Source organism: Saccopteryx leptura, chromosome 3 (genome assembly GCF_036850995.1).
Source record: "Saccopteryx leptura isolate mSacLep1 chromosome 3, mSacLep1_pri_phased_curated, whole genome shotgun sequence".
In the NCBI taxonomy this organism is placed as follows: Eukaryota; Metazoa; Chordata; class Mammalia; order Chiroptera; family Emballonuridae; genus Saccopteryx; species Saccopteryx leptura.
Window position 1 is genome coordinate 319,732,175 of NC_089505.1, and position 20,737 is coordinate 319,752,911.

The following is a 20,737-nucleotide window of genomic DNA, read 5'->3' on the forward strand; positions in this document are numbered from 1 at the left end:
AGTTCTTCCAGTGTGAGGAATAAAACACAGCTGAGTGAAAAAGGTGAAGGCGTAAGGCCAGGAGCTGCCACTATCATGTTTATTGTCACTAGGTCTCTTAGTCACAGGGAAGAGGGTGGGTCCCAGACCCAAATGCAATTGAATAAGAACAGGTTTCCATATGAAAACTCAATCTATTGTGGGCATGGGATGAGAACCAGCCATGTACATGCAGGTTCTCATTGAATTCAGACAGACAGTGAAGAAACAGTGGAGCCAAAAAATGGTGGGCTATTCCTTTATTAAAGTCTCGCACCTGGTGATTAGCAAACACACAGGGAAAACACTTCTCTCTTCATTCAGTGCTTATAAAACCCTGACACATTATCCGGTTTCATAATCTTCTCCAGTTCCTCCTAGAATCCAAGGCCTCACCAGTCTCAGTAGGGGTCCCAAAGCCCCTCAGCAGTGGTTCCCCATCTGCACAGCTTCTTCTCTCTGCACAAATCGGCTTCTTCTGCAGCACTCTGCATTCTCTCTGCTCTCTTTCTCTGCAAATATGGCTTTTTTTCTGCCTCTTTTCCTTCTCCCTTCCTTTAAACTTTTTGGCAGAAAACCTCTCCTCCAGCAAACATTAGCAAAAAATGGCCCATCACAAGCAGGAAGGTCATTTGCAATTTCACAGACCACATATACCTGGTGCTGCCCAGCCCCCAATGCAAACTATAAGTGAGCAAACATAAAAATCATATTTTACAAACTTATTTGACCAACAGAAGGGATTAAGCAAAGAAAATAAAATTTACAGACAACAGTGTGGGGATTTCAGGAGAGAATAAGGGTGGGGGAGGCGGAAGAGGGTAGAAGAGGAGAGATAGATAGATGGTGATGGAGGGAGAATTGACTTGGGGTGGCAAAACACAATATAATATATAGATGATGTACTGTAGAATTGTACATTTGAAACTTGTACATTTTATTAACAAAGTCACCCTAAAAAATTCAATAAAAATTTAACAAAAAATAATTAGAAGACTATTGTAATATTCTAGGCTTAACGAAATAAGGACACTGATTACAGAAGAGGAAGTGATAACAGAAAAGAAGGGATGAATTAAACAGGCACTCTGAAAAAAGAATTGACTTGATGTAATGACTAAAAAGGCAAAAAGAGGGAGAGCCTGCTGTAGTTCTCACTGTACCTTTTCAGTTATGATCATCTTCAATCATCTTTGGTATTCGCAATTTTTAGTGGCTTATGTCTAGAGTTTATAGTTGAATTGACTCTTTTTTTTTTGCTCCACTTTTTCTTAGTAATTAAAGTTGCATTTGTTTTGGCATCTTCAAATATGTGCCCTTGAAGTTTCCAATGCCCTTGCTTATGCCCATTTTTTGGTCTCATTTCCTGATGATTATTTATTTGCAAATAAAGCTGTAGAACAGTACCCAACATTGAAGATTCAAAATGTCAAAAAAAAGAGCCAAAAGTTTCTCACTCCATGGCACAATAGATTGGGTTTTCATATAGAAACCTGTTCTTATTCAATTGCATTTGGGTCTAGGACCCACCCTCTTCCCTGTGACTGAGAGACCTAGTGACAAGAAACGTCAGTGCCTAGCTAGCAAGCTGGGAGTTTTCTTGAGAGACTCAGCAAGAATCTAGAGAGCAAGGTTTAAGGAAGTAGGGCCAAGTCAGAATTGGAAGGAGTTGCTTCCCAGCTCAAGGGAAAGACTAAATTATCTAGATTTTAATCGTTGTCTTTTGTTTTTCATGTTCTGTTCTGAGAGTTCTCTCTAAAACTTTCCTTGCTTAATTTACTTATAAAATTGTTATATTACTGTAATTTTAGCAATGTAAAAACACCAACAAATATTCTTACAATGTATGTAATAATTTCTAGTGTTAAACTTTCAGTACTTTTGTGAAATATTAAATATACTAAAAGCACATTGAAATACTAAGTAATTACAAGATAATTTTTACTTGCAATATTAGCAATAGATTATTTACTTAATCAATAAGTGATACATGCTGTGGCATACTGAGCATAAATGACACAAAACTTTGAACCTAAAACACACAAATACATTATCACACACACAGCATTATCCACATTGCAGCACATTCTTTTGAAGTACCATGGAGAACAACACTACCTTTCACAGATGAAGATGGACTCAGATCCAATACCAGATTCTCTGACGATGACCTTGTCACAATACCAATACTGTGATCTGTCACTGGCCTCACAGCGCAACAGCACCTTCTGTAGTTTTCCAAGAGAAACTGCTTCTATTTGAAATGTATCAATCTGGTGTGGGAGATAGAGAAAAACGCCACAGAGATCACTGGAGTCCAGCACATGACAAAGGCAGATAATAGCAATAGCCTAAGGACTGCGAGAAGTGGCACAATACTTTAAAAAAGATGTTACTACACTTAGTGTCAAAAGAGGTAATAAGGAAAGAAAAATAAGCAAATTACTTTTTTATTTATTAAAAATATATTTCTGGCTGTGCTTTTTTCTCTCTTGCTGTTTTATTTTCTCCATTTGTAATAGTAACCAGTGTAACAAATAAACCCTAATACAAAGGCATTCAGTTTGCGGCCTTTCTCTTGCTTGGAGTTCCGCCACTGTGACACAGTTTATTAGGTGGTCAGGTTGACAACCATGTGGCCTAATATGCAGCACACTTAATTTCCATGAATGCTGATTATACTTCAAGACATGTAGGAATAAATTTTCTCCTCTCTCCCCTCTCTCCTTTTCTTCCTTTCATTCTTCCAAAGTTCTCTTCTATACCTTTCTCTATAAATAATACAGAGCACATTCTTAGATTTGTTGTGAAAAAAGTATCCTGGAATATTTACTTCTAAATAAAGTCACTTTGTCATATCAAAAACTTACTGACTTTTCCAGAGAGATATAGGACCTAAAGTAAATGCTAAGCAGGTTGGAGTAAGAAGAACTCCTTCATACATTACTTCCTCATAGATTGTTGTTGGGAATAACCACCCTAAAATTATCTGAGAAGAAGGTCCTGAATTTGATTAAGTTTGAGATATTCCCCAAAATGGCAGTTGACTATTAGCCACTGTCACCCTACTTTGTGGTAAAAATGCAAATTCATGATTGCTTAGTTTGTCTACATTATTACCAGGTTAAATTTCAATTTGGTATTTCAAGATAGTCTACCTGGTATCAACTGTTGGTTTTATGTTTTTTTATGGAAATCTTCCCTTGTTTATACCAAACCAAAACCATTACTAATTTTACACTATTTCAGTAAACCTGATTATGATTATGCATGTTCTCTGGTGTGCCTTTAAAGGGATATTTTATGATATCCATCACCTATTGTAACAGATTCAGTTGATGCCCTCCCTGTCATCTAGCCCCATTTCTGGGTTCATTTGCTGCTTTGCTAGATAGCTTAGGCATGCTGACAGATTCCTTTCTCAATTCCCTATGTCTCACTACTTCTTTGCCTGAGGACTTCCTGTGGTGGGACAATTTTGAGGAGTGCTCTTCGGGGTCCCTCTGAAGGTCCCTAGCAAGAAAAAGTTCCAGTGATAACCAATTCATTAATGTCCCTATATTGGCATTTCTCCCTTTTCCTGCCTCATTTACTCCACTCTTTGCTTCAAAGGTACTCACTGGATCACCTCCCAGATAAATTATCTGTAGCCCTGTCTTTGTCTTACGGTCTGCTTTAGAGAAAATCCAAACTATATACTATTCTTCAAGGTCAAGAAAGATTTCCTCAATCAGCTTTCTGGTTTCTTGTTTCTAAAATAAAATTGTTTCCTTTAACTGAAGATAAAATTAAACCAGGTCACTGCTTTTTGATTATACCACTGGATACTTTGTAGAGAAAATGACATGGGAAGTTATTTGTGCAGACTCACCTGTCCTCTTTGAAATTTTACTGGCATGTTGGACTTGCACAGTAGTCTAAGACCAGAGTCCCCTCTCTCCCCGTAGAGACACAGGGACACTTCAGATTCTGTTTCTGCTTGCTTTAATTGCCCAGTGTGGACATCAACATGGTATCTTACCACTTGCAAAGGGGAGAGAAACACAGGGAAATCTATTAGATGGGACTTTGTACAAACAGAACCCAAATTCATGGGTCTGGCTACAGAAAAAAAAAATAAATCTGGACCATCTGTATCTATTAAGAGAGTTTTGACTTTTCAATTATTAATTTTAACTTTAAATTGGCATTTTATACCATGGACAAATGCCCAGAGGGCTTATAACTTTTTCAAAAAGTGAAGTAAAAGATTTTTTTAAGGCTGTTTTTTTTATGTATGACTTAGAAAAATATTCCATGCTTAGTATTTCAGCAGCAAGGATGAAAATGTTATGGTACATGTTGCTTAAAGTTTAAAATTATGTAAACTTTGATGAGAAAATATATCATAAGTGAGGTAATGACATTAGGTGGCCACTGGCCCCTAGCAAAGCCAGGTGAAGCACAGACATGACATTTTTTTCTTTGTCACAGCCTCAGCCCATGTGACTATAGCTGGACAATAAGAACCTTTTTGAGATTATGTTAAACCCAGATCCAACAGAGACTCATGCTGTGATACTGAAAATGTCACTTCTCAATGCACAAAACAACTCTTTTAGAAATAGAAAAAATAGTATGTAACTAAATAGCTCAGAAGTAAATTTAAGCAAGTATAAAACAATTTTTATATTCAATATATGCTACTGAAGAGCAATAACACACATGGAAAAACAGCTTGTCCTTCTTTTATGACAGGAAGCTCACAAACAACGTCCCCATCTGCTTGGATTCGAGATAACCACGCATTTGCTGCAAAATCTAGTGTCCTCTTGCTCTTCATATGCTGCATGGTCACCTAAGTTTAGAAGAAAAAAATAGCCAAATTGTGTGATTTCCAATTTCTCATAGAACTCAGAATTAAAAATCTAGCCCAGGGATTGCTAAAATGTACTGAACTCTGGTGTTAGGAGTAGTAGTAGTTGCTGTTGCTCATTAGGTGACTATTATTTGCCAGGTATTATGCTATGTGATTTATTTTAATAATCTCTTTTAACCATCACAAAGAAATTTTTAATTTTTATAATTTTATAGATTAAAAAAATAGAGGCCTGAAGATTTCACATGGACTGATTCAAAGCTCTCAATTTCATCCGTTGCAATTGCTAACCAAGCAACCGATAGGAAAAACTTCAAAAGAGATTTTGAGTTTGTATTAGTCACTAAAGCAGGCATATGGCAGAATTCCACTAGCTAGCTACATTCTTGCTCACCTCAGAGTTTTCACACACTTGTATCACTGCCTGGAACAATTTTCATCTGACGCATCACTGTGTTGAATCTGCTCATCCGTCATTACCCAGCTCATACATAACCTCTTCTAAGAAACTTTTTGTAAGACTCTGATCTGCTCTAAATGACTTTATTTTGTGATCCATGGTAACCTGCTCATTCCTGATTATGACTCAACACTTAATATTTGACTGACTTGATGGAAGTAACATGTACTACTCAACTTGGTACTTCTACAAGCTTTCACAAGGCAGTCCTTAGATTGTTTGCTGAATGCATGATTAAAACAGTAAAATGCATATTTGTCAGCATAGTAATTAAACTAAATCGGTGCACCTCATCACTAATGCATGATTGTGTCCTTACTTGCTCGAAGTAAAAAGCATGAAAAGAACATTGGATGTGGAGTCAGAAAAACTGGGACAAAAATCTAGATTTTTTTTTATTTTACAACTATTTGACCATAAGAAATTTATATAACCACTTTGAGTACCAGTCTTTACATCCTTAAAATCAGAATAATGTCTATCTTACATAATTGTAAAGATTAGATGAGAAATGTGCAAAACTTTTTATAAACTGCATAAATCATTCATATTAACTTTCACCTAATATATATAAATACATCCATAAGTATAACAAATTAATATAATATATTCTACCAAATTTGGAAATATCCGTCTTTCTGGACTATATCATACTTTACTTTTATAGAAATGAGATAGAAAATTCAGGAACACTAAGAGATAGAGACCAGTTATACAGATTCATATGCTTTTAAGTCCAAATTAGATACAATGCTAAAATAAAATTATTTTCATCCTTCAGCCTGAAACTTAGAAACTTCAGTTGCCTCGGTGGCCCTGAGACTCAGAGCCTGGGCACTTGAAGAAACAGAAGTGGTGCAATAAACATGGGGCTGCATGTGTCTTTACGTATCAATGTTTCTGAGTTTTGGGGATATATACCCAGTAGAGGGATTGCTGGGTCATAAGGTAGTTCTATTTTCAGTTTTCTGAGGAACCACCATACTTTCTTCCATAATGGTTGTACTACTTTACATTCCCACCAACAGTGTATGAGGGTTCCTTTTTCTCCACAGCCTCTCCAACATTTGCTATTACCTGTCTTGCTAATAACAGCTAATCGAACAGGTGTGAGGTGGTATCTCATTGCCGTTTTGATTTGCATTTCTCTAATAGCTAAAGAAGATGAGCATCTTTTCATATATCTGTTGGCCATTTGTATTTCTTCCTGTGAGAAGTGTCTATTCATCCCAGGACATGGAAACAACCAAAAAGCCCATCAATACATGACTGGATAAAGAAGATGTGGCACATATACACTATGGAATACTACTCATTCATAAGAAATGATGACATCGGAACATTTACAGCAAAATGGTGGGATCTTGATAACATGATACGAAGCGAAATAAGTAAATCAGAAAAAACCAGGAACTGTATTATTCCATACGTAGGTGGGACATAATAGTGAAACTAAGAGACATTGATAAGAGTGTGGTGGTTACGGGGGGGAGGGGGAAATGGGAGAGGGAAAGGGGGTGGGGAGGGGCACAAAGAAAACAAGATAGAAGGTGACAGAGGACAATCTGACTTTGGGTGGTGGGTATGCAACATAATTGAACGACAAGATAACCTGGACTTGTTATCTTTGAATATATGTATCCTGATTTATTGATGTCACTCCATTAAAAAAATAAAATTATTAAAAAAAAAAAAAGAAAGAAACAGAAGTGGATAAAAGAATGAATAAAAGAAAAATGATCTACATCTACAGCTGCTCTATATTATGGGCCATCTTGTTAAACTTTTAGCAGAAAGGGTATTTAGTCTTTTTATTTCCTTCCCTGAAACTCATTTTGACACATATTACCTTGCTTTAATTTGGGACAAAAACTGACGTTACTCTCTAAACTATTTAAATGGAGTATTCCTCAAAAGAGTAAGCAAACTGAATTTCTAAACAAAGAAAAAGAGCTAACCAAGTATTCTGAGAAATTTTCAACTCTCCTCAGGTGTTTGCATTCAGATGGCCCCAAGAAGTGGCACACAGTCCTTTGGTCACCTTGCAATGACAAGTTTTACAGTGGATGTTCTCAGTACTGAATTGTGGGTATGGTTGGAAGTTTAACAGAAAGAAACTGTCTCTACCATCAAGGAGGTTTCATAAATTATTATCTATGAACTACAGACCCAAAATATTTTAAACACACAAGACTATATTACAGCAGCACATCAATAAACACATTAATACAGAATAATTAGAACAATTAGAACAATTTCTGATGGAACCCCGTAGATATTTCAGATAAACAGGGGTCATAAACAGGTGAATGGAAGCCTTCTAGATTCTAGACTGAAAGCCTTCTGTGAAGCATACAGTTTTTACAAGCTCATTCTACCTAAAATTCCAACAGGTTCTTACTCTACACCAGTGGTAGTCAACCTGGTCCCTACTGCCCACTAGTGGGCATTCCAGCTTTCATGGTGGGCGGTAGCAGAGCAACCAAAGTAGAAATAAAAAAATAGATTTAACTATAGTAAGTTGTTTTATAAAGATTTATTCTGCCAAACTTAGCGAAAATCTGACATAAAATATTTGGTAAGTAATTATTATATGCTTTAACTTGCTGTAACTCTGCTTTATAAATTTTATAAAGTAAAGTTATTTCCCTACTTTATAAGTCACCATTACTGTGGAACTGGTGGGCGGTTAGAAAGTTTTACTACTAACAGAGATACAAAAGTGGGCGGTAGGTATAAAAAGGTTGACTACCCCTGCTCTACACTAAACTCCCTATAGAAATTGGCAAAAAGCTTCTGTTTTATGAGGTACTACCATTTCTTCGTCCTTAGAAGTAACCACTGATAAGAGTCTTAATCATTTTGCTTAAACAGTAAAATCCTACTAACATCACCAAAAAGCCTTGGGGTAAGGACTCTAAATGAGTTCTATTTACCTTCAAAATCATGATGTCTCAAAAAATAAAATAAAATAAAATAACAGTATATACAATGTGTCCGTAAAGTCATGGATGGTGCACTTTTGACCAGTCACAGGAAAGCAACAAAATACAATAGAAATGTGAAATCTGGACCAAATAAAAGGAAAACCCTCCCAGTTCCTGTAGGATGATGTGGCAGCATGTGCGCATGCACAAATGATGACGTAACACCATGTATACAGCGGAGCAGCCCACAGCCATGCCAGTGGAGATGTGGAAGGTACAGAGGAAAGATTAGTGTGTTCTGTGGCTCACTAAATTAGAATCCGTGACCAAAGTGCAACGTGAATATCGGCACGTTTATAACGAAATGCCACCACCACATAGGAATAACATTACTCAGTGGGATAAGAAGTTGGAGGAAACCAGCAGTTTGGTGGAGAAATCCTGTTCTGGTAGGCCATCAGTCAGTGATGAGTCTGTAGAGGCTATACAGGATAGCTACCTAAGGAGCCCTAAAAAATCTGTGCACTGAATAGGTATGAAACTGGGAGAGTTTTCCTTTTATTTGGTGCGATTTCACATATCTACCGTCTTTGGTTGCTTTCCTGTGACCGGTCAAAAGTATATCATAACTTTACGGACACGCTGTGTGTATATATATATATGTGTGTGTGTGTATATATATATATATACACACACACACATATATACACATGTTAATTTATTTGTTTGTTTGCTTGTTTAAGCAATTAAAAGTTACAGCAGTGGTTCTCAACTGAATGAGATTTTTGCCACCTCCCCCAGAAAATGTACAGTAATGTTTGGAGATGTTTTTGGTAGTCGCAATTGGAGAAAGTGGGCACTACTGGTATATAGTGACTAGAGACAAGGAATGTTGTTATATATTCTACAACGCACAATGCATACTCCTCCCCACAACAAAATATTATGCAGCCCCAGATGTCAATAATGCTAAGGTCGAGAGATTCTGAGATAGAAAGATAAAGAGTTGGTTAGTAAATAACTCAGTGGTTAAATAGAGTGATCTAGATAGATAAAGAGAGATACATACATTTATTAATCTTATCTTTAGTTGTGTTTGTTACTATTTTTCACCAAAAAATTAATTATTAAAGTAATAAAGAAAGTCAAAATTCCTGGAAGATCACAATGAATAAACCCAGTTATATGACTGCTAATAGTAGGACTAAATGAAAGACAAGTGGAATAAACCTGGACTTGGATCAAAAGACATTGATTTATGGCATGGCCCTGTTACTTCTAGTTGCATGACCTTGGGTAAATGTGGTACAAATATACAGTGACAGAAAATAATGTGACTTTGGATGATGGAAAATGATCTGACGTGGGCACACAATACGATCAACAGTTTAAACACTATAGAAATATTTATCAGAAACCTATGCACTCTTATTGATCAATGTCACCCCATTAAATTTTATTTTCTAAATAAAATTATTAAAAAAGTTGTTACATGATGACTTACTACCTTCAGGTCCTCGTTTGCAAAATTGGCATCCTACCTGTCACATCACGTTGAGGATAGAATGTTTCAGTGCACAATTGTAATGAAATAAGATTGAAAACACATTATAGAAAAGACAAATGAAAAATTATTTCCCAAAGCAGAGCCATCTCAAGTGTGGGTTTTAATTCCCAGAAATGTTGTAAGAAAGATTCGTTTCAGAGAATCTGATTTTCCCAGTTGGCACGTGGTATTGAGAATTTCTTATCAATTCAAAAGCTGATCACAATATCTTCAGTCAGGATAATAATATCATCTACTCTGTTGTGGTATAAACATTAAAAGTGATGATCTATATCCTGAGTTCTCCATAAATGTTTGGTGGTGGTGGTGGTGTTGGTAAAAGCAATAGTATCAAAATTAATCACAGAAATTAGAGATTAGAATTAACTGTTATTTGGGATTGTTTGTGGTTCCTCACTCTCTAATATTCTCTTAGTGATGGCTCAAGGAAAATGTTAGCCAAATGCTCAGTTCTTTATTATCAGAAAGAGAAATTCTATTCTAAAACCCTGAGTCCTAGGTAGGATCACTTGAACAATTTAGGAAGAAAGAAAGATTTCCTTTGCCTCTCCTCCCCTAAGGTCCTATGCTGAATTTTCTTCATCAGTCAAGAGTTTTATAGAAAAAAGGCAAAACTCTTAACTTCAAAAGAAAGAGATCTTCAAAGGCTTTGGGAATACAACCAATATTTTAACCTCGCTCTTTCCCTTATCCTATCCCATAAAGCTCTCTGACACTTCTAGTCTCCTACATTCCTAGTTGTATGATCGTTGCATGCTTTTCTGAAGTGGTTCTCATCCTGATCATTTGTAACATCAGGCAGGAATATAATAAGAGAAAGAACATCCATTTTTCTAAACTGCAGAGACTGGCACTGTTCTAACTCCTTTCCATGAGTTTACCTCTTTCACAAACATTCTACTTAGCCCTTCAGATGTGGCCCTGTACCCTTTCCCTAACTGTCCTTAGTACCAATCTTTCATGCCATCCAGGAAACCCAATAGAGTAAGGATCAGGTCCAGAAAGTTCAGAGAGAGGGCCATCACTGTGGCTGGGACACACCAACCAAATCACAGGGCAGAGTGAGCTAGCGGCCCTCCTTGGCCCATGCTCCAATTCTCTATTTCCTGCCCATGAGAACTGAGAGTAAATGTAATCAAGAACCAACAATAATTACCAACATCTACATTTATATTCTACTTTGTTTTATGATACACTCTTCACACATATTACTTAATTCTAAACTTACTCTTATATTTTCTTGGAGAAGAAATAATATAAAAGCAAATCAATAAACACTTTTGAGAACTAAACTTATGGTTTGTTGTCTGCTGGACATTGGATATAAAAATAAAGAATATACTAGGATGAGAAAAAGTTGAAAATGTCTTTTGAAATCCTACTTTGAAATGACATAAAGCTTTTCTCTATAAAACAAAAAAAATGTGTAATACCTCTATTCTTATTACATATTCAATTTCTTTAATGCTTCTTAAAAAATAATAAAGGTAAACAGTCACCAACACATTTGTTAGGTTCTTAAAGTATTCGAATATTATACTAGATCTAGTACTTAGGTCAGGTTTGCAAGTACTAATTTCAGTCATTAGTATTTTCTTTTTGGAGTTGGAAATAGGACAATAAAATAAGGTTTAAATGTTTTCTCAAAGAACACTCTAATGTTCTTACAAATAAGATAACAAGTCAAAGCTTGACTCTAAGTCTCCTTATTTCTGGCACTGTTCCTTGAGATAATACCCTATTTGTTATAAGGACTGTACAAGGAGGATCAATTATGGTATTTACAGTTGACTAAAAGACTATAAAATGCATGAATTTGTCTTTGGTTCAAATAAGCTAGCACAACTTTTAGAATATTACTATAAACTGCTGGAGTCTTTTGAGATTAAATGTTCGACTGGAGGTTTTGTGAGAAGAAGCTGGTGCTTCCTTCTGTTCATTGAACTAGAAAATCTTCAAAAACAAACCATTTTTCTTACTTCTTTGCAGAACTTGTTCTTTCTCATGGTTCTCACTAGAACTCTGAAGGAAAGAAGTAACTGAAAATGAAGAAAAACTGAAAACATATGCAAGATGTTGTAAAACTTCAAGAATTAATAAATAAAGTGATTTTTTTACCTAGTTTAGCTAATCCCAAGACTGCCTGGAGCTCATATCAAGTAGGTTATTATATCCTATCAAGAAGTAGTAGTCTAAAAATAGCATATGCACCAAAACCTATTTCTTACTTTCATTCACAGGCTCAAAAGAATCAAAAAGTTTCTAGAGAGTTCCTATTCTATTTGAGTCAATTTATCCAAGTCATATGTAGCCCAGACACTTGGAGAGCAACAGGCCGAGAGTCAGGAGGAGGTGCTCTGGCCTTGAATGGTCTAACTCTATGTGAATTGGCCAAGCTTCCAAAACTCTCCCGGCTTTGTTTCTTCATTGCCACTCATATACACCATGGCTCAGCCATGCTCTTATCTCCAGTTCCCTAAACACCAGCAAGAATGTATCATTACCTTTCATTTTGCACTTACACGTTACAAAGTAGTTCACATAGATTATAAATATTTGCTAAATAAATAAAATGTTTTATTAATTCATTTTGCAAATTTTTATCTTATTTTAGAGACAGAGTCAGAGAGAGGGATAGCTAGGGACAGACAGACAGGAACAAAGAGAGATGAGAAGCATCAGTCATTAGTTTTTCATTGCAGAACCTTAGCTGTTCAACAACTGCTCTCTCATATGTGCCTTGACTGCGGGCCTTCAGCAGACCGAGTAACCCCCTGCTCAAGCCAGCGACCTTGGGTCCAAGCTGGTGAGCTTTTTGCTCAAACCAGATGAGCCCGCACTCAAGCTGGTGACTTTGGGGTCTCAAACCTGGGTCCTCCACATCCCAGTCCGACGCTCTATCCACTGTGCCACCGCCTGGTCAGGCTCAAATTTTTATTTATCAAACATCTACTACACAGTAAGTACTATTCTAGTAGATGAGATTATATATTTAATAACACAAAGTTTCTGTTCTCATATTGCTTAGTTTCTATTGGATAGATGGTAAAAAAAAAAAAAAAAAAAAAAACTCGGGCAAGTAATATGTTCTGAAGAAAATAAACTAGGTTAATGTTATCAAGAGCAATTGGGGGCTTACTTCAGATTGTGGCCAAGGCCACTTTGAGGCAGCAGACCAGGGTGGCTTGAGCACAATGAGCAGAGGCACAGTGATTTGAAAAGAGGTCAAAGAAGTGGACAGGGGACATATTAAACAAGAAGAAGATATAATCTGATTGATGTTTTATCATTTTTAAAAATTTTTATTTTAGATTTTATTTATTGATTTTTGGCAAGAGAGGAGAGAGAGAGTGAGAAAAGGAGGGGGAGAAGTGGGAAACATCTTCTCATAGTAGTTGCTCCCTGTATGTGCCTGGGACCAGGCAACCCAGGGACTCCAACCAACAACGTCAGCATTCCAGGTCAATGCTTTATCCACTGTGCTACCACAGGTCAGGCTTGACTGATGGTTTTAAAAGATAAGTCTAGCTGCTCTTTAGAGACTAAATAGAGGGAAAAAAAACAGAGAGATTAGAGGGGAAAAAAACAGAAGAAGCTGGAAAGTTTTTTAGGAGACATTTTCATTAAGGGAGAGAGAAAATATGGCTGAATGGACTAAAGTGATGGTAATAACATAAGGGAAAACAAACTCAAGATATGTTTCAGTGGAGGGTCAACAGGAGATTCCTGAGGGATTGGATTTTGGCAGCTAAGGAATAAAACAATCCAGAAAAATTTCTTGAGTTCTGGCTTGGATGCTAGGTGAATGGTGACACCATCTACTCAGACAATAAAGACTGGAAGAGAAGCCTGACCAGGCAGTGGCACAGTGAATAGAGTGTCGGACTGGGGTGCAGAGGACCCAGGTTTGAAACCCCGAGGTTGCAGCTTGAGCACAGGCTCATCTTGTTTGAACACAGCTCACCAGCTTGAGCACAAGGTTGCTGGCTTGAGCATGGGGTCACTTGCTCTGCTGTAGTGCCCCCCCACCTCTATCAAGGCACATATGAGAAAGAAATCAATGAACAACTCAGGTGCCACAACAAAGAATTGATGCTTCTCATCTCTCTCCCTTCTTGCCTGTCTGTCTCGATTTGTCCCTCTCTCTGCCTCTGTCACACACAAAAAAAAGTCTGGTGGAGAAGCCAGTTGGGCTGGGGCTACTACAGTTCTGATTAAGCTTTATTTAATTTTTTCACTTTATATGCACAGCTTGTGATATAGTCAGGGAAACTTGCTGAGTCCTATTTTATAATAGGGAAACTGAGAGGAAAACTGATTGAGTTTTTAGAAATTAAGTATCTTTTATGTCTTCTGACTCCAAGTCTAAGGTTTTTTTACCTCAGTTTGAAAGAGTCAAAATAAATTCCAGAGAATAAAATAATAGAAACTCTAAGACTCCAAAATATTTTTTAGTTTTACATGATAATATTTGCCAGAATCGATTCCTATCTCTTTTTTTTTTCATATTTAATGTTTATTGTTATATGACTATATTTAGTTATAGTCATCTTATTTTGGGTTCAAACTATTGGCTACTTGGAATCACTTCAGTGACTTGGATTAATAGTTTATATCAGTATTTTGGAAGCTAGATTGTACAGTTTGTTAATTTGTATTTTTTCCTTTTTTTGTTTATTTATTGTTTTGTTTTGCTTTTTGGTGTGAAGAAGAGAGATAGGCAGACTCTCACATGTGTCCTGACAGGGATTCACCTGGCAACCACTGTCTGGGGCCAATGCTCGAGTCCTGAGCTATTTTTGATGCCTGAGGCTGATGCTCTAATCCAGTGGTCCCTAACCTTTTTTTGGATCACGGACCGGTTTAATGTCAGAAAATATTTTCACGGACTGGCCTTTAGGGTTGGACGGATAAATGTATCACGTGACAGAGACAAGCGTCAAGAGTGAGTCTTAGACAGATGTAACAGAGGGAATCTGGTCATTTTTAAAAAATAAAATATCGTTCAGACTTAAATATAAATAAAATGGAAATAACGTATGTTATTTATTCTTTCTCTGCAGACGGATACCAAATAGCCCACAGACCGGTACCGGTCCACAGCCCAGGGGTTGTGGACCACTGCTGTAATCAATCAAGCCACTGGCTGCAGGAGGGGAAGAGGAAGAGAAGGGGGAAAGGGAGGAAGAGAAAAGCAGTTGATCGCTTCTCCTGTGTGCTCTGACCGGAAATCAAACCCCAAAATCTCTAAACTGGGTCAACGCGCTAGCCACTGAGCCAACAACCAGGGCCTCTTAATTTCTATATATTAATATGACTGAGATAGCATTTGAAGCCTCCAAAAATATAACCTAAAATGATCAAGGAAAAACAATATTTTCAAACTCTGAATAATACTAGACCAACAGCCCCAAACTGCCAGAGCATCATGCAATGGGCCAGCTAAATGTTAAGGAAAAACTGCTTTTACCTATTTTAATTTGGCACACCAGTAATAATTTCAACAAATACTTGTTAGAGACACTGGTTTCCCCTAAACAATAACATCCATAAGTACTCTCATTGTGCACTGAAAGAAACAATTTGGCTATAAACAATACATCATTATTGATGGGGAAAAAATCTTTATGGTGTATGTGTTAATAATGGCAAAATTACTTTCAGATTTTCTTAGTCCATAAAAGGTAGCCTTTGATTCTTACAGAACCAACCATTCTCTTTTTGAAAATGGTATTTTCTTTTTGCTTTCAAATTGGGGTATCATCTCTAGTATAATTCTAGACCAGCAATATTCAACTGGTGAACTGCGGCACACTAGTATGCCCCAAGAATTTTTTTTTTTTTAACTTTTTTTTTTTTAATTTTTATTTATTTATTTATTTTTTACAGAGACAGAGAGTGAGTCAGAGAGAGGGATAGATAGGGACAGACAGACAGGAACAGAGAGAGATGAGAAGCATCAATCATTAGTTTTTCATTGCGCGTTGCAACACCTTAGTTGTTCATTGATTGCTTTCTCATATGTGCCTTGACCGCGGGCCTTCAGCAGACCGAGTAACCCCTTGCTGGAGCCAGCGACCTTGGGTTCAAGCTGGTGGGCTTTTCCTCAAACCAGATGAGCCCGCACTCAAGCTGGCGGCCTCGGGGTCTCGAACCCGGGTCCTCTGCATCCCAGTCCGACACTCTATCCACTGCGCCACCGCCTGGTCAGGCATCCCCCAAGAATTTTTAAAACATGCAATACCTAGGCCCTGGCCGGTTGGATCAGTGGTAGAGCATCGGCCTGGCGTGCGGAAGTCCCGGGTTCGATTCCCAGCCAGGGCACACAGGAGAGGCGCCCATCTGCTTCTCCACCCCTCCCCCTCTCCTTCCTCTCTCTCTCTCTCTCTTCCCCTCCCGCAGCTGAGGCTCCATTGGAGCAAAAGATGGCCCGGGCGCTGGGGATGGCTCCTTGGCCTCTGCCTTAGGCGCTCGAGTGGCTCTGGTCACAACAGAGCGACGCCCCGGATGGGCAGAGTATCGCCCCCTGGTGGGCGTGCCGGGTGGATCCTGGTCCGGCGCATGCGGGGTCTGACTGCCTCCCCATTTACAGCTTCAGAAAAATACAAAAAACAAACAAACAAACAAAAACAACCCATGCAATACCTGATTATTTAGTCAGGGGCACTGACCTCCTTTCCCTTAGACTGCCAAATAGAAAATAAATAAAAACAGCCAACACAACAATAGCTGTCCAGTGTGAATGAATCAAAACTATGCCTATTTTTGGTTAGATCAGAAAAAAATATAACATATTTTTAGTGTGCAGACTAATTTTAGTAATTAGTTAATATGTGCCATAAGATGAAAAAGGTTGAAAATCACTCTTCTAGACTAAAATAATACAAACCCCTGACTTTTGCTTTAGCTCTAACATAGACTTGCCAAATATGAGTGATATAAAAAAAAAAAGTCAGTATGGCTGAGAAAGAAATAAACTGATACTAAGTGTCAAAACCTAAATTTATGTTGGAATAGATGGGGAAAAAGAAAAAGGGTGAGTTTCTAAAATTATTTTTTCATTGAAACATCTATTTTTTTTCTAAAACAAATATAAAAGCATTTTATTTATTCTTAAAGAACAGCAGCATCTTTACCATGTAAAATTTTCAGAATTTGTTCTAAGTTCCTAAATGAATAGAAACCATTTTAGGACTGGCCTCAATAGAAACTAAAGTTCATTTGCTGAGCTCCCCCTGCTGATTTACAACAGCAAATATTAATTGTTTTACAAGAATGCGTTACCATAAAAACTCATTCTTGGTTTCTTAGCAATCCAAAATTTCTGAATTATTTTAAGAGCATTATTTTAAGTGGTTAAATACATGTCCTAAAAATAGCTGACTGCAAAAGACACAAGTGGTATTTACCATGTCTGAATTAACACTTTAAGATTATCACACCTCAATCAGATTATCCAATCTTTCTAATCAGAACCTGAGAGAATGGAAGAAATCAATTTACCTTCTACCTTCTTCAATAAATCTTTTGAAAGACAGATATAGTGAGAGAGGCATTTTCACCACAATATGACAATAAATTTAAAAACTCTATGGAGAACTAAACCACCGTTTAGTTTATAGTCAGATTAATTATGGAGTGAACTCTTTGAAGACAAAAACTACATCTTAGTCATGTTGGCATGCCCGGACATTCAGCAGAATCCTTTCCACTTAGTAGGCACAATACTTGATGAAGTACTCTGACTATGAGCATAATTCGGCATTCCTTTATGCATCTGTGCTATTATATATTTTAACAACAAAGTCCACAAAGTAGAGAACTGTTGCTCTCTTCCTCCAATCCAGACACATTTAAACATAAAATAAAAAGTATCTTGGCCCTGACCTGTCTCAAACTATATAGAAATTTGATAAAATAGAGAGAGCTAATTTGACTAGAAACATAACAGTCCTAGTTTTTTTTTTTTTAAAAAAAAAGTCTTATAAGAAAAGGGATACACTGATTAAGACAACTATATAGAAGATATAACTTTTACTAAATTGTTTGACTGGGCAATGCATATAGAAGAATTAAATTTTATTTTTCATAGGAATAAATTTCCAGTGCAATTTTATAAAATATCAGGAAAAGAAATAATGACTAAATTTTAATTATCAAACAGAAGATAGTAGTCATGTACACAGAATTTCTTCTATATACCTAAGAAGACGGTGATAAAAGACTTGTAAGTCACTGTATTTATCAACTGACTCCACCTCAGCAAGGTCACACAACATGTGTCTGACTAATTCTAGACTATTTAAAGATCATTCAAACAGACATGTTTGCAAATAGACTTGTTCCCTCTCATTAAGGAAATCATTTTATATATGTAGTTATATATATATATATATATTTCATGACAATCTATGTGCAGCAGTGAAAACAGAAATATTGCAATCTTCAAATAACTTTTCACTCACCATCTTTCCATCTCCACTCTTTAAAAGTCTTCCTTGTCTACAAAGTTTTCCCAGTTTCTCCAGGGCACACATGTATCCTTCTCATTAGAAATCTCCTGTGATTAGAGCCTGAACATGCAGCTCAGCCTTTAACTTCCCTCTAATTACTGTGTTTGCTACTTTACGTTGTTTCTTCACCCAGACTGAAAGCAGAAACCATGGCTTATTCTAATCTTGTTTCCCTTCAAAGGTTAAGGCCAGACCTATGGCTAGTTCATTTTCTCTTAGATATATCACCGTAACCCAATAATTCATCAGCTTTTCTAGGTTAAAATGGTTCCTTGGGATCTCAGATTGATCCTTTCTCCTAGAGTTCTCCATAGCCCTGGAGAGTTCAACAGACTGGATAAACACTTCAACTAGTCATTTTCTTTCTTTCTTTTTTTTTTTTTTTTTTTTTTTTACAGAGACAGAGAGAGTGTCAGACAGAGGGATAGATAGAAACAGACAGAAAGGAATGGAGAGAGATGAGAAGAATCAATCATCAGTTTTTCATTGTGACACCTTAGTTGGTCATTGATTGCTTTCCCATATGGGCCTTCAGCATACTGAGTAACTCCTTGCTCAAGCTAGCGACCTTGGGTCCAAGCTGGTGAGCTTTTGCTCAACCAGATGAGCCCGCGCTCAAGCTGGCAACCTCGGGGTCTCGAAACTGGGTCCTCTGCATCCCAGTCCAATGCTCTATCCACTGTGCCACCACCTGGTCAGGCTCAACTAGTCATTTTCTAAATCAGATAAATTATAAACCTTTATATAGTGTTAACTATTATTGGATTCATACAAACATTAGTCATGTTTCCAGATGTAGAACAGTTATATAACTGGATCAAAGATGGACTCTGTATAATATCCCCTAAATTGATTATTTTTTCCTTAAATGCTGGAACCCATTAGCTTAAAAGCCCACTGGCAGCAAACTCAAATTTAAAAACTTTAAAAATAGCCATATGACAGATATATGAAAAAATGTTCAACTTTACTAGCTATAAGAGAAATACAAATCAAAACCACAATGAGATACCACCTCACAACTATTACAATGTCTAAAATCAATAAGACAAGAAATAACAATTGTTGAAAAGGATATGGAAAAAGAAGAACACTTGTACACACTGCTTATAGAATGTAAACTCATACAGCCATTATGGAAAACAGTTTAGAGATTCCTCAAAAAACTTGAGAATAGAGCTACCATTGATCCAGCAATCACTCTGCTGGGTATCTACCTAAACAATTTGAAAACATGTCTTCATAAAGTTATATCCACTTCTATGTTCATTGAAACATACACTGTAGCCAAGATGTGGAAACAACCTAAGTGTCCTTCAATGGATGATAAAAAATATATATAGATGTGCTACATATACACAATGGAATACTACTCATTCTAAGAAAGGATGAAATACTGCCATTTGCAACAACATGGATAGACCTTGAGAGTATTGTACTAAGCAAATAAGTGAGATGGAAAAGGACAAGTATGATTTCATTTATTTATATGTGAGATAGCAAACAGAAAGCAGCAGGACCTTCTGCCAGGATGGCAGAGTAGGTAAGCAGGTAAGCACTATGCTTGTCTTCCCCTCTCAGGACCACATCAAAACTACAACTAAATTGTAGAACAACCACCTTTGATAACCAACTAAAAACCAGCTGAACTCCTATGATGAGGATATAAAAAAGCCATGCCTAGACTAATAGGAGTGGCAGAAATGCCACTCTCTTTGCAGCAGTTAAGAATTGGTGGAATATCTCATCTACAGAGGAAACTCTGCTCCCCAGATGAGGGCACCAGTGCTGGAAAGAGAAGTCTCCTCCCATCTCTGTCTGTGAAATTCAGCAGGGATTCCACTGAGGTGAGATGCAGGGCTGCTGTCGACCCAGGTAACCTCACAGGGCCTGAGAACAGACTCATTCAGTTATAAACCCTAGCCATAAACTCCAAAGAAGGGACAGTAGCTTGAAAAGTTCCAGGGATGTATGGGGAGTAATTGAATTGTCCAGTTTCAAGGCAAGTGCTAGAGGGCAGCTCTCTCCAGGAATAAAATGCCAGTATGAGCCATTGTCCCTTTGTTGAGCCCTCCCTGAACCCAGACTGCAGGTGTAGGTGAATGCCGAGTCTGAGTATGCATTCATTAGGCTAATACCACTTTCATCTCACCTTGTTGATTCTCTGATACCTTGTCCTTCTCATTGGCATGCCTTGTCCTAACCTCTTTTCAAGGTTAATTCACACAAGTGGACAGCAAGTTATGCACTACTAAGTTTCTGAAATCTCTCAAAGATCCACAAACTACAAACAAGCAGTTTCTGACCTCAGTGTGCTCTATACCTCTTGCTAAGTGCCCTAAGCCCAGCATTAATGGCAACCAGCCTCAGTTCAGAGCATAACCACTCTAAGGC

The 20,737-nt window shown here is 37.2% G+C and overlaps 1 protein-coding gene across 1 annotated transcript in view; it reads right to left on the reverse strand.

Annotated features, from left to right (window-relative positions):
* The window catches only part of RP1 (RP1 axonemal microtubule associated), a 375,598-nt gene that overhangs the window by 138,843 nt on the left and 216,018 nt on the right, over positions 1-20,737 (reverse strand). Inside the window, exons 20-22 of the mRNA XM_066379053.1 lie at positions 4,723-4,855; positions 3,890-4,041; positions 2,137-2,291 (exon numbers count right to left, since the gene is read on the reverse strand). Coding sequence (XP_066235150.1) covers positions 2,137-2,291; positions 3,890-4,041; positions 4,723-4,855 — 440 coding nt within the window. The remainder of the gene's footprint in view (positions 1-2,136; positions 2,292-3,889; positions 4,042-4,722; positions 4,856-20,737) is intronic.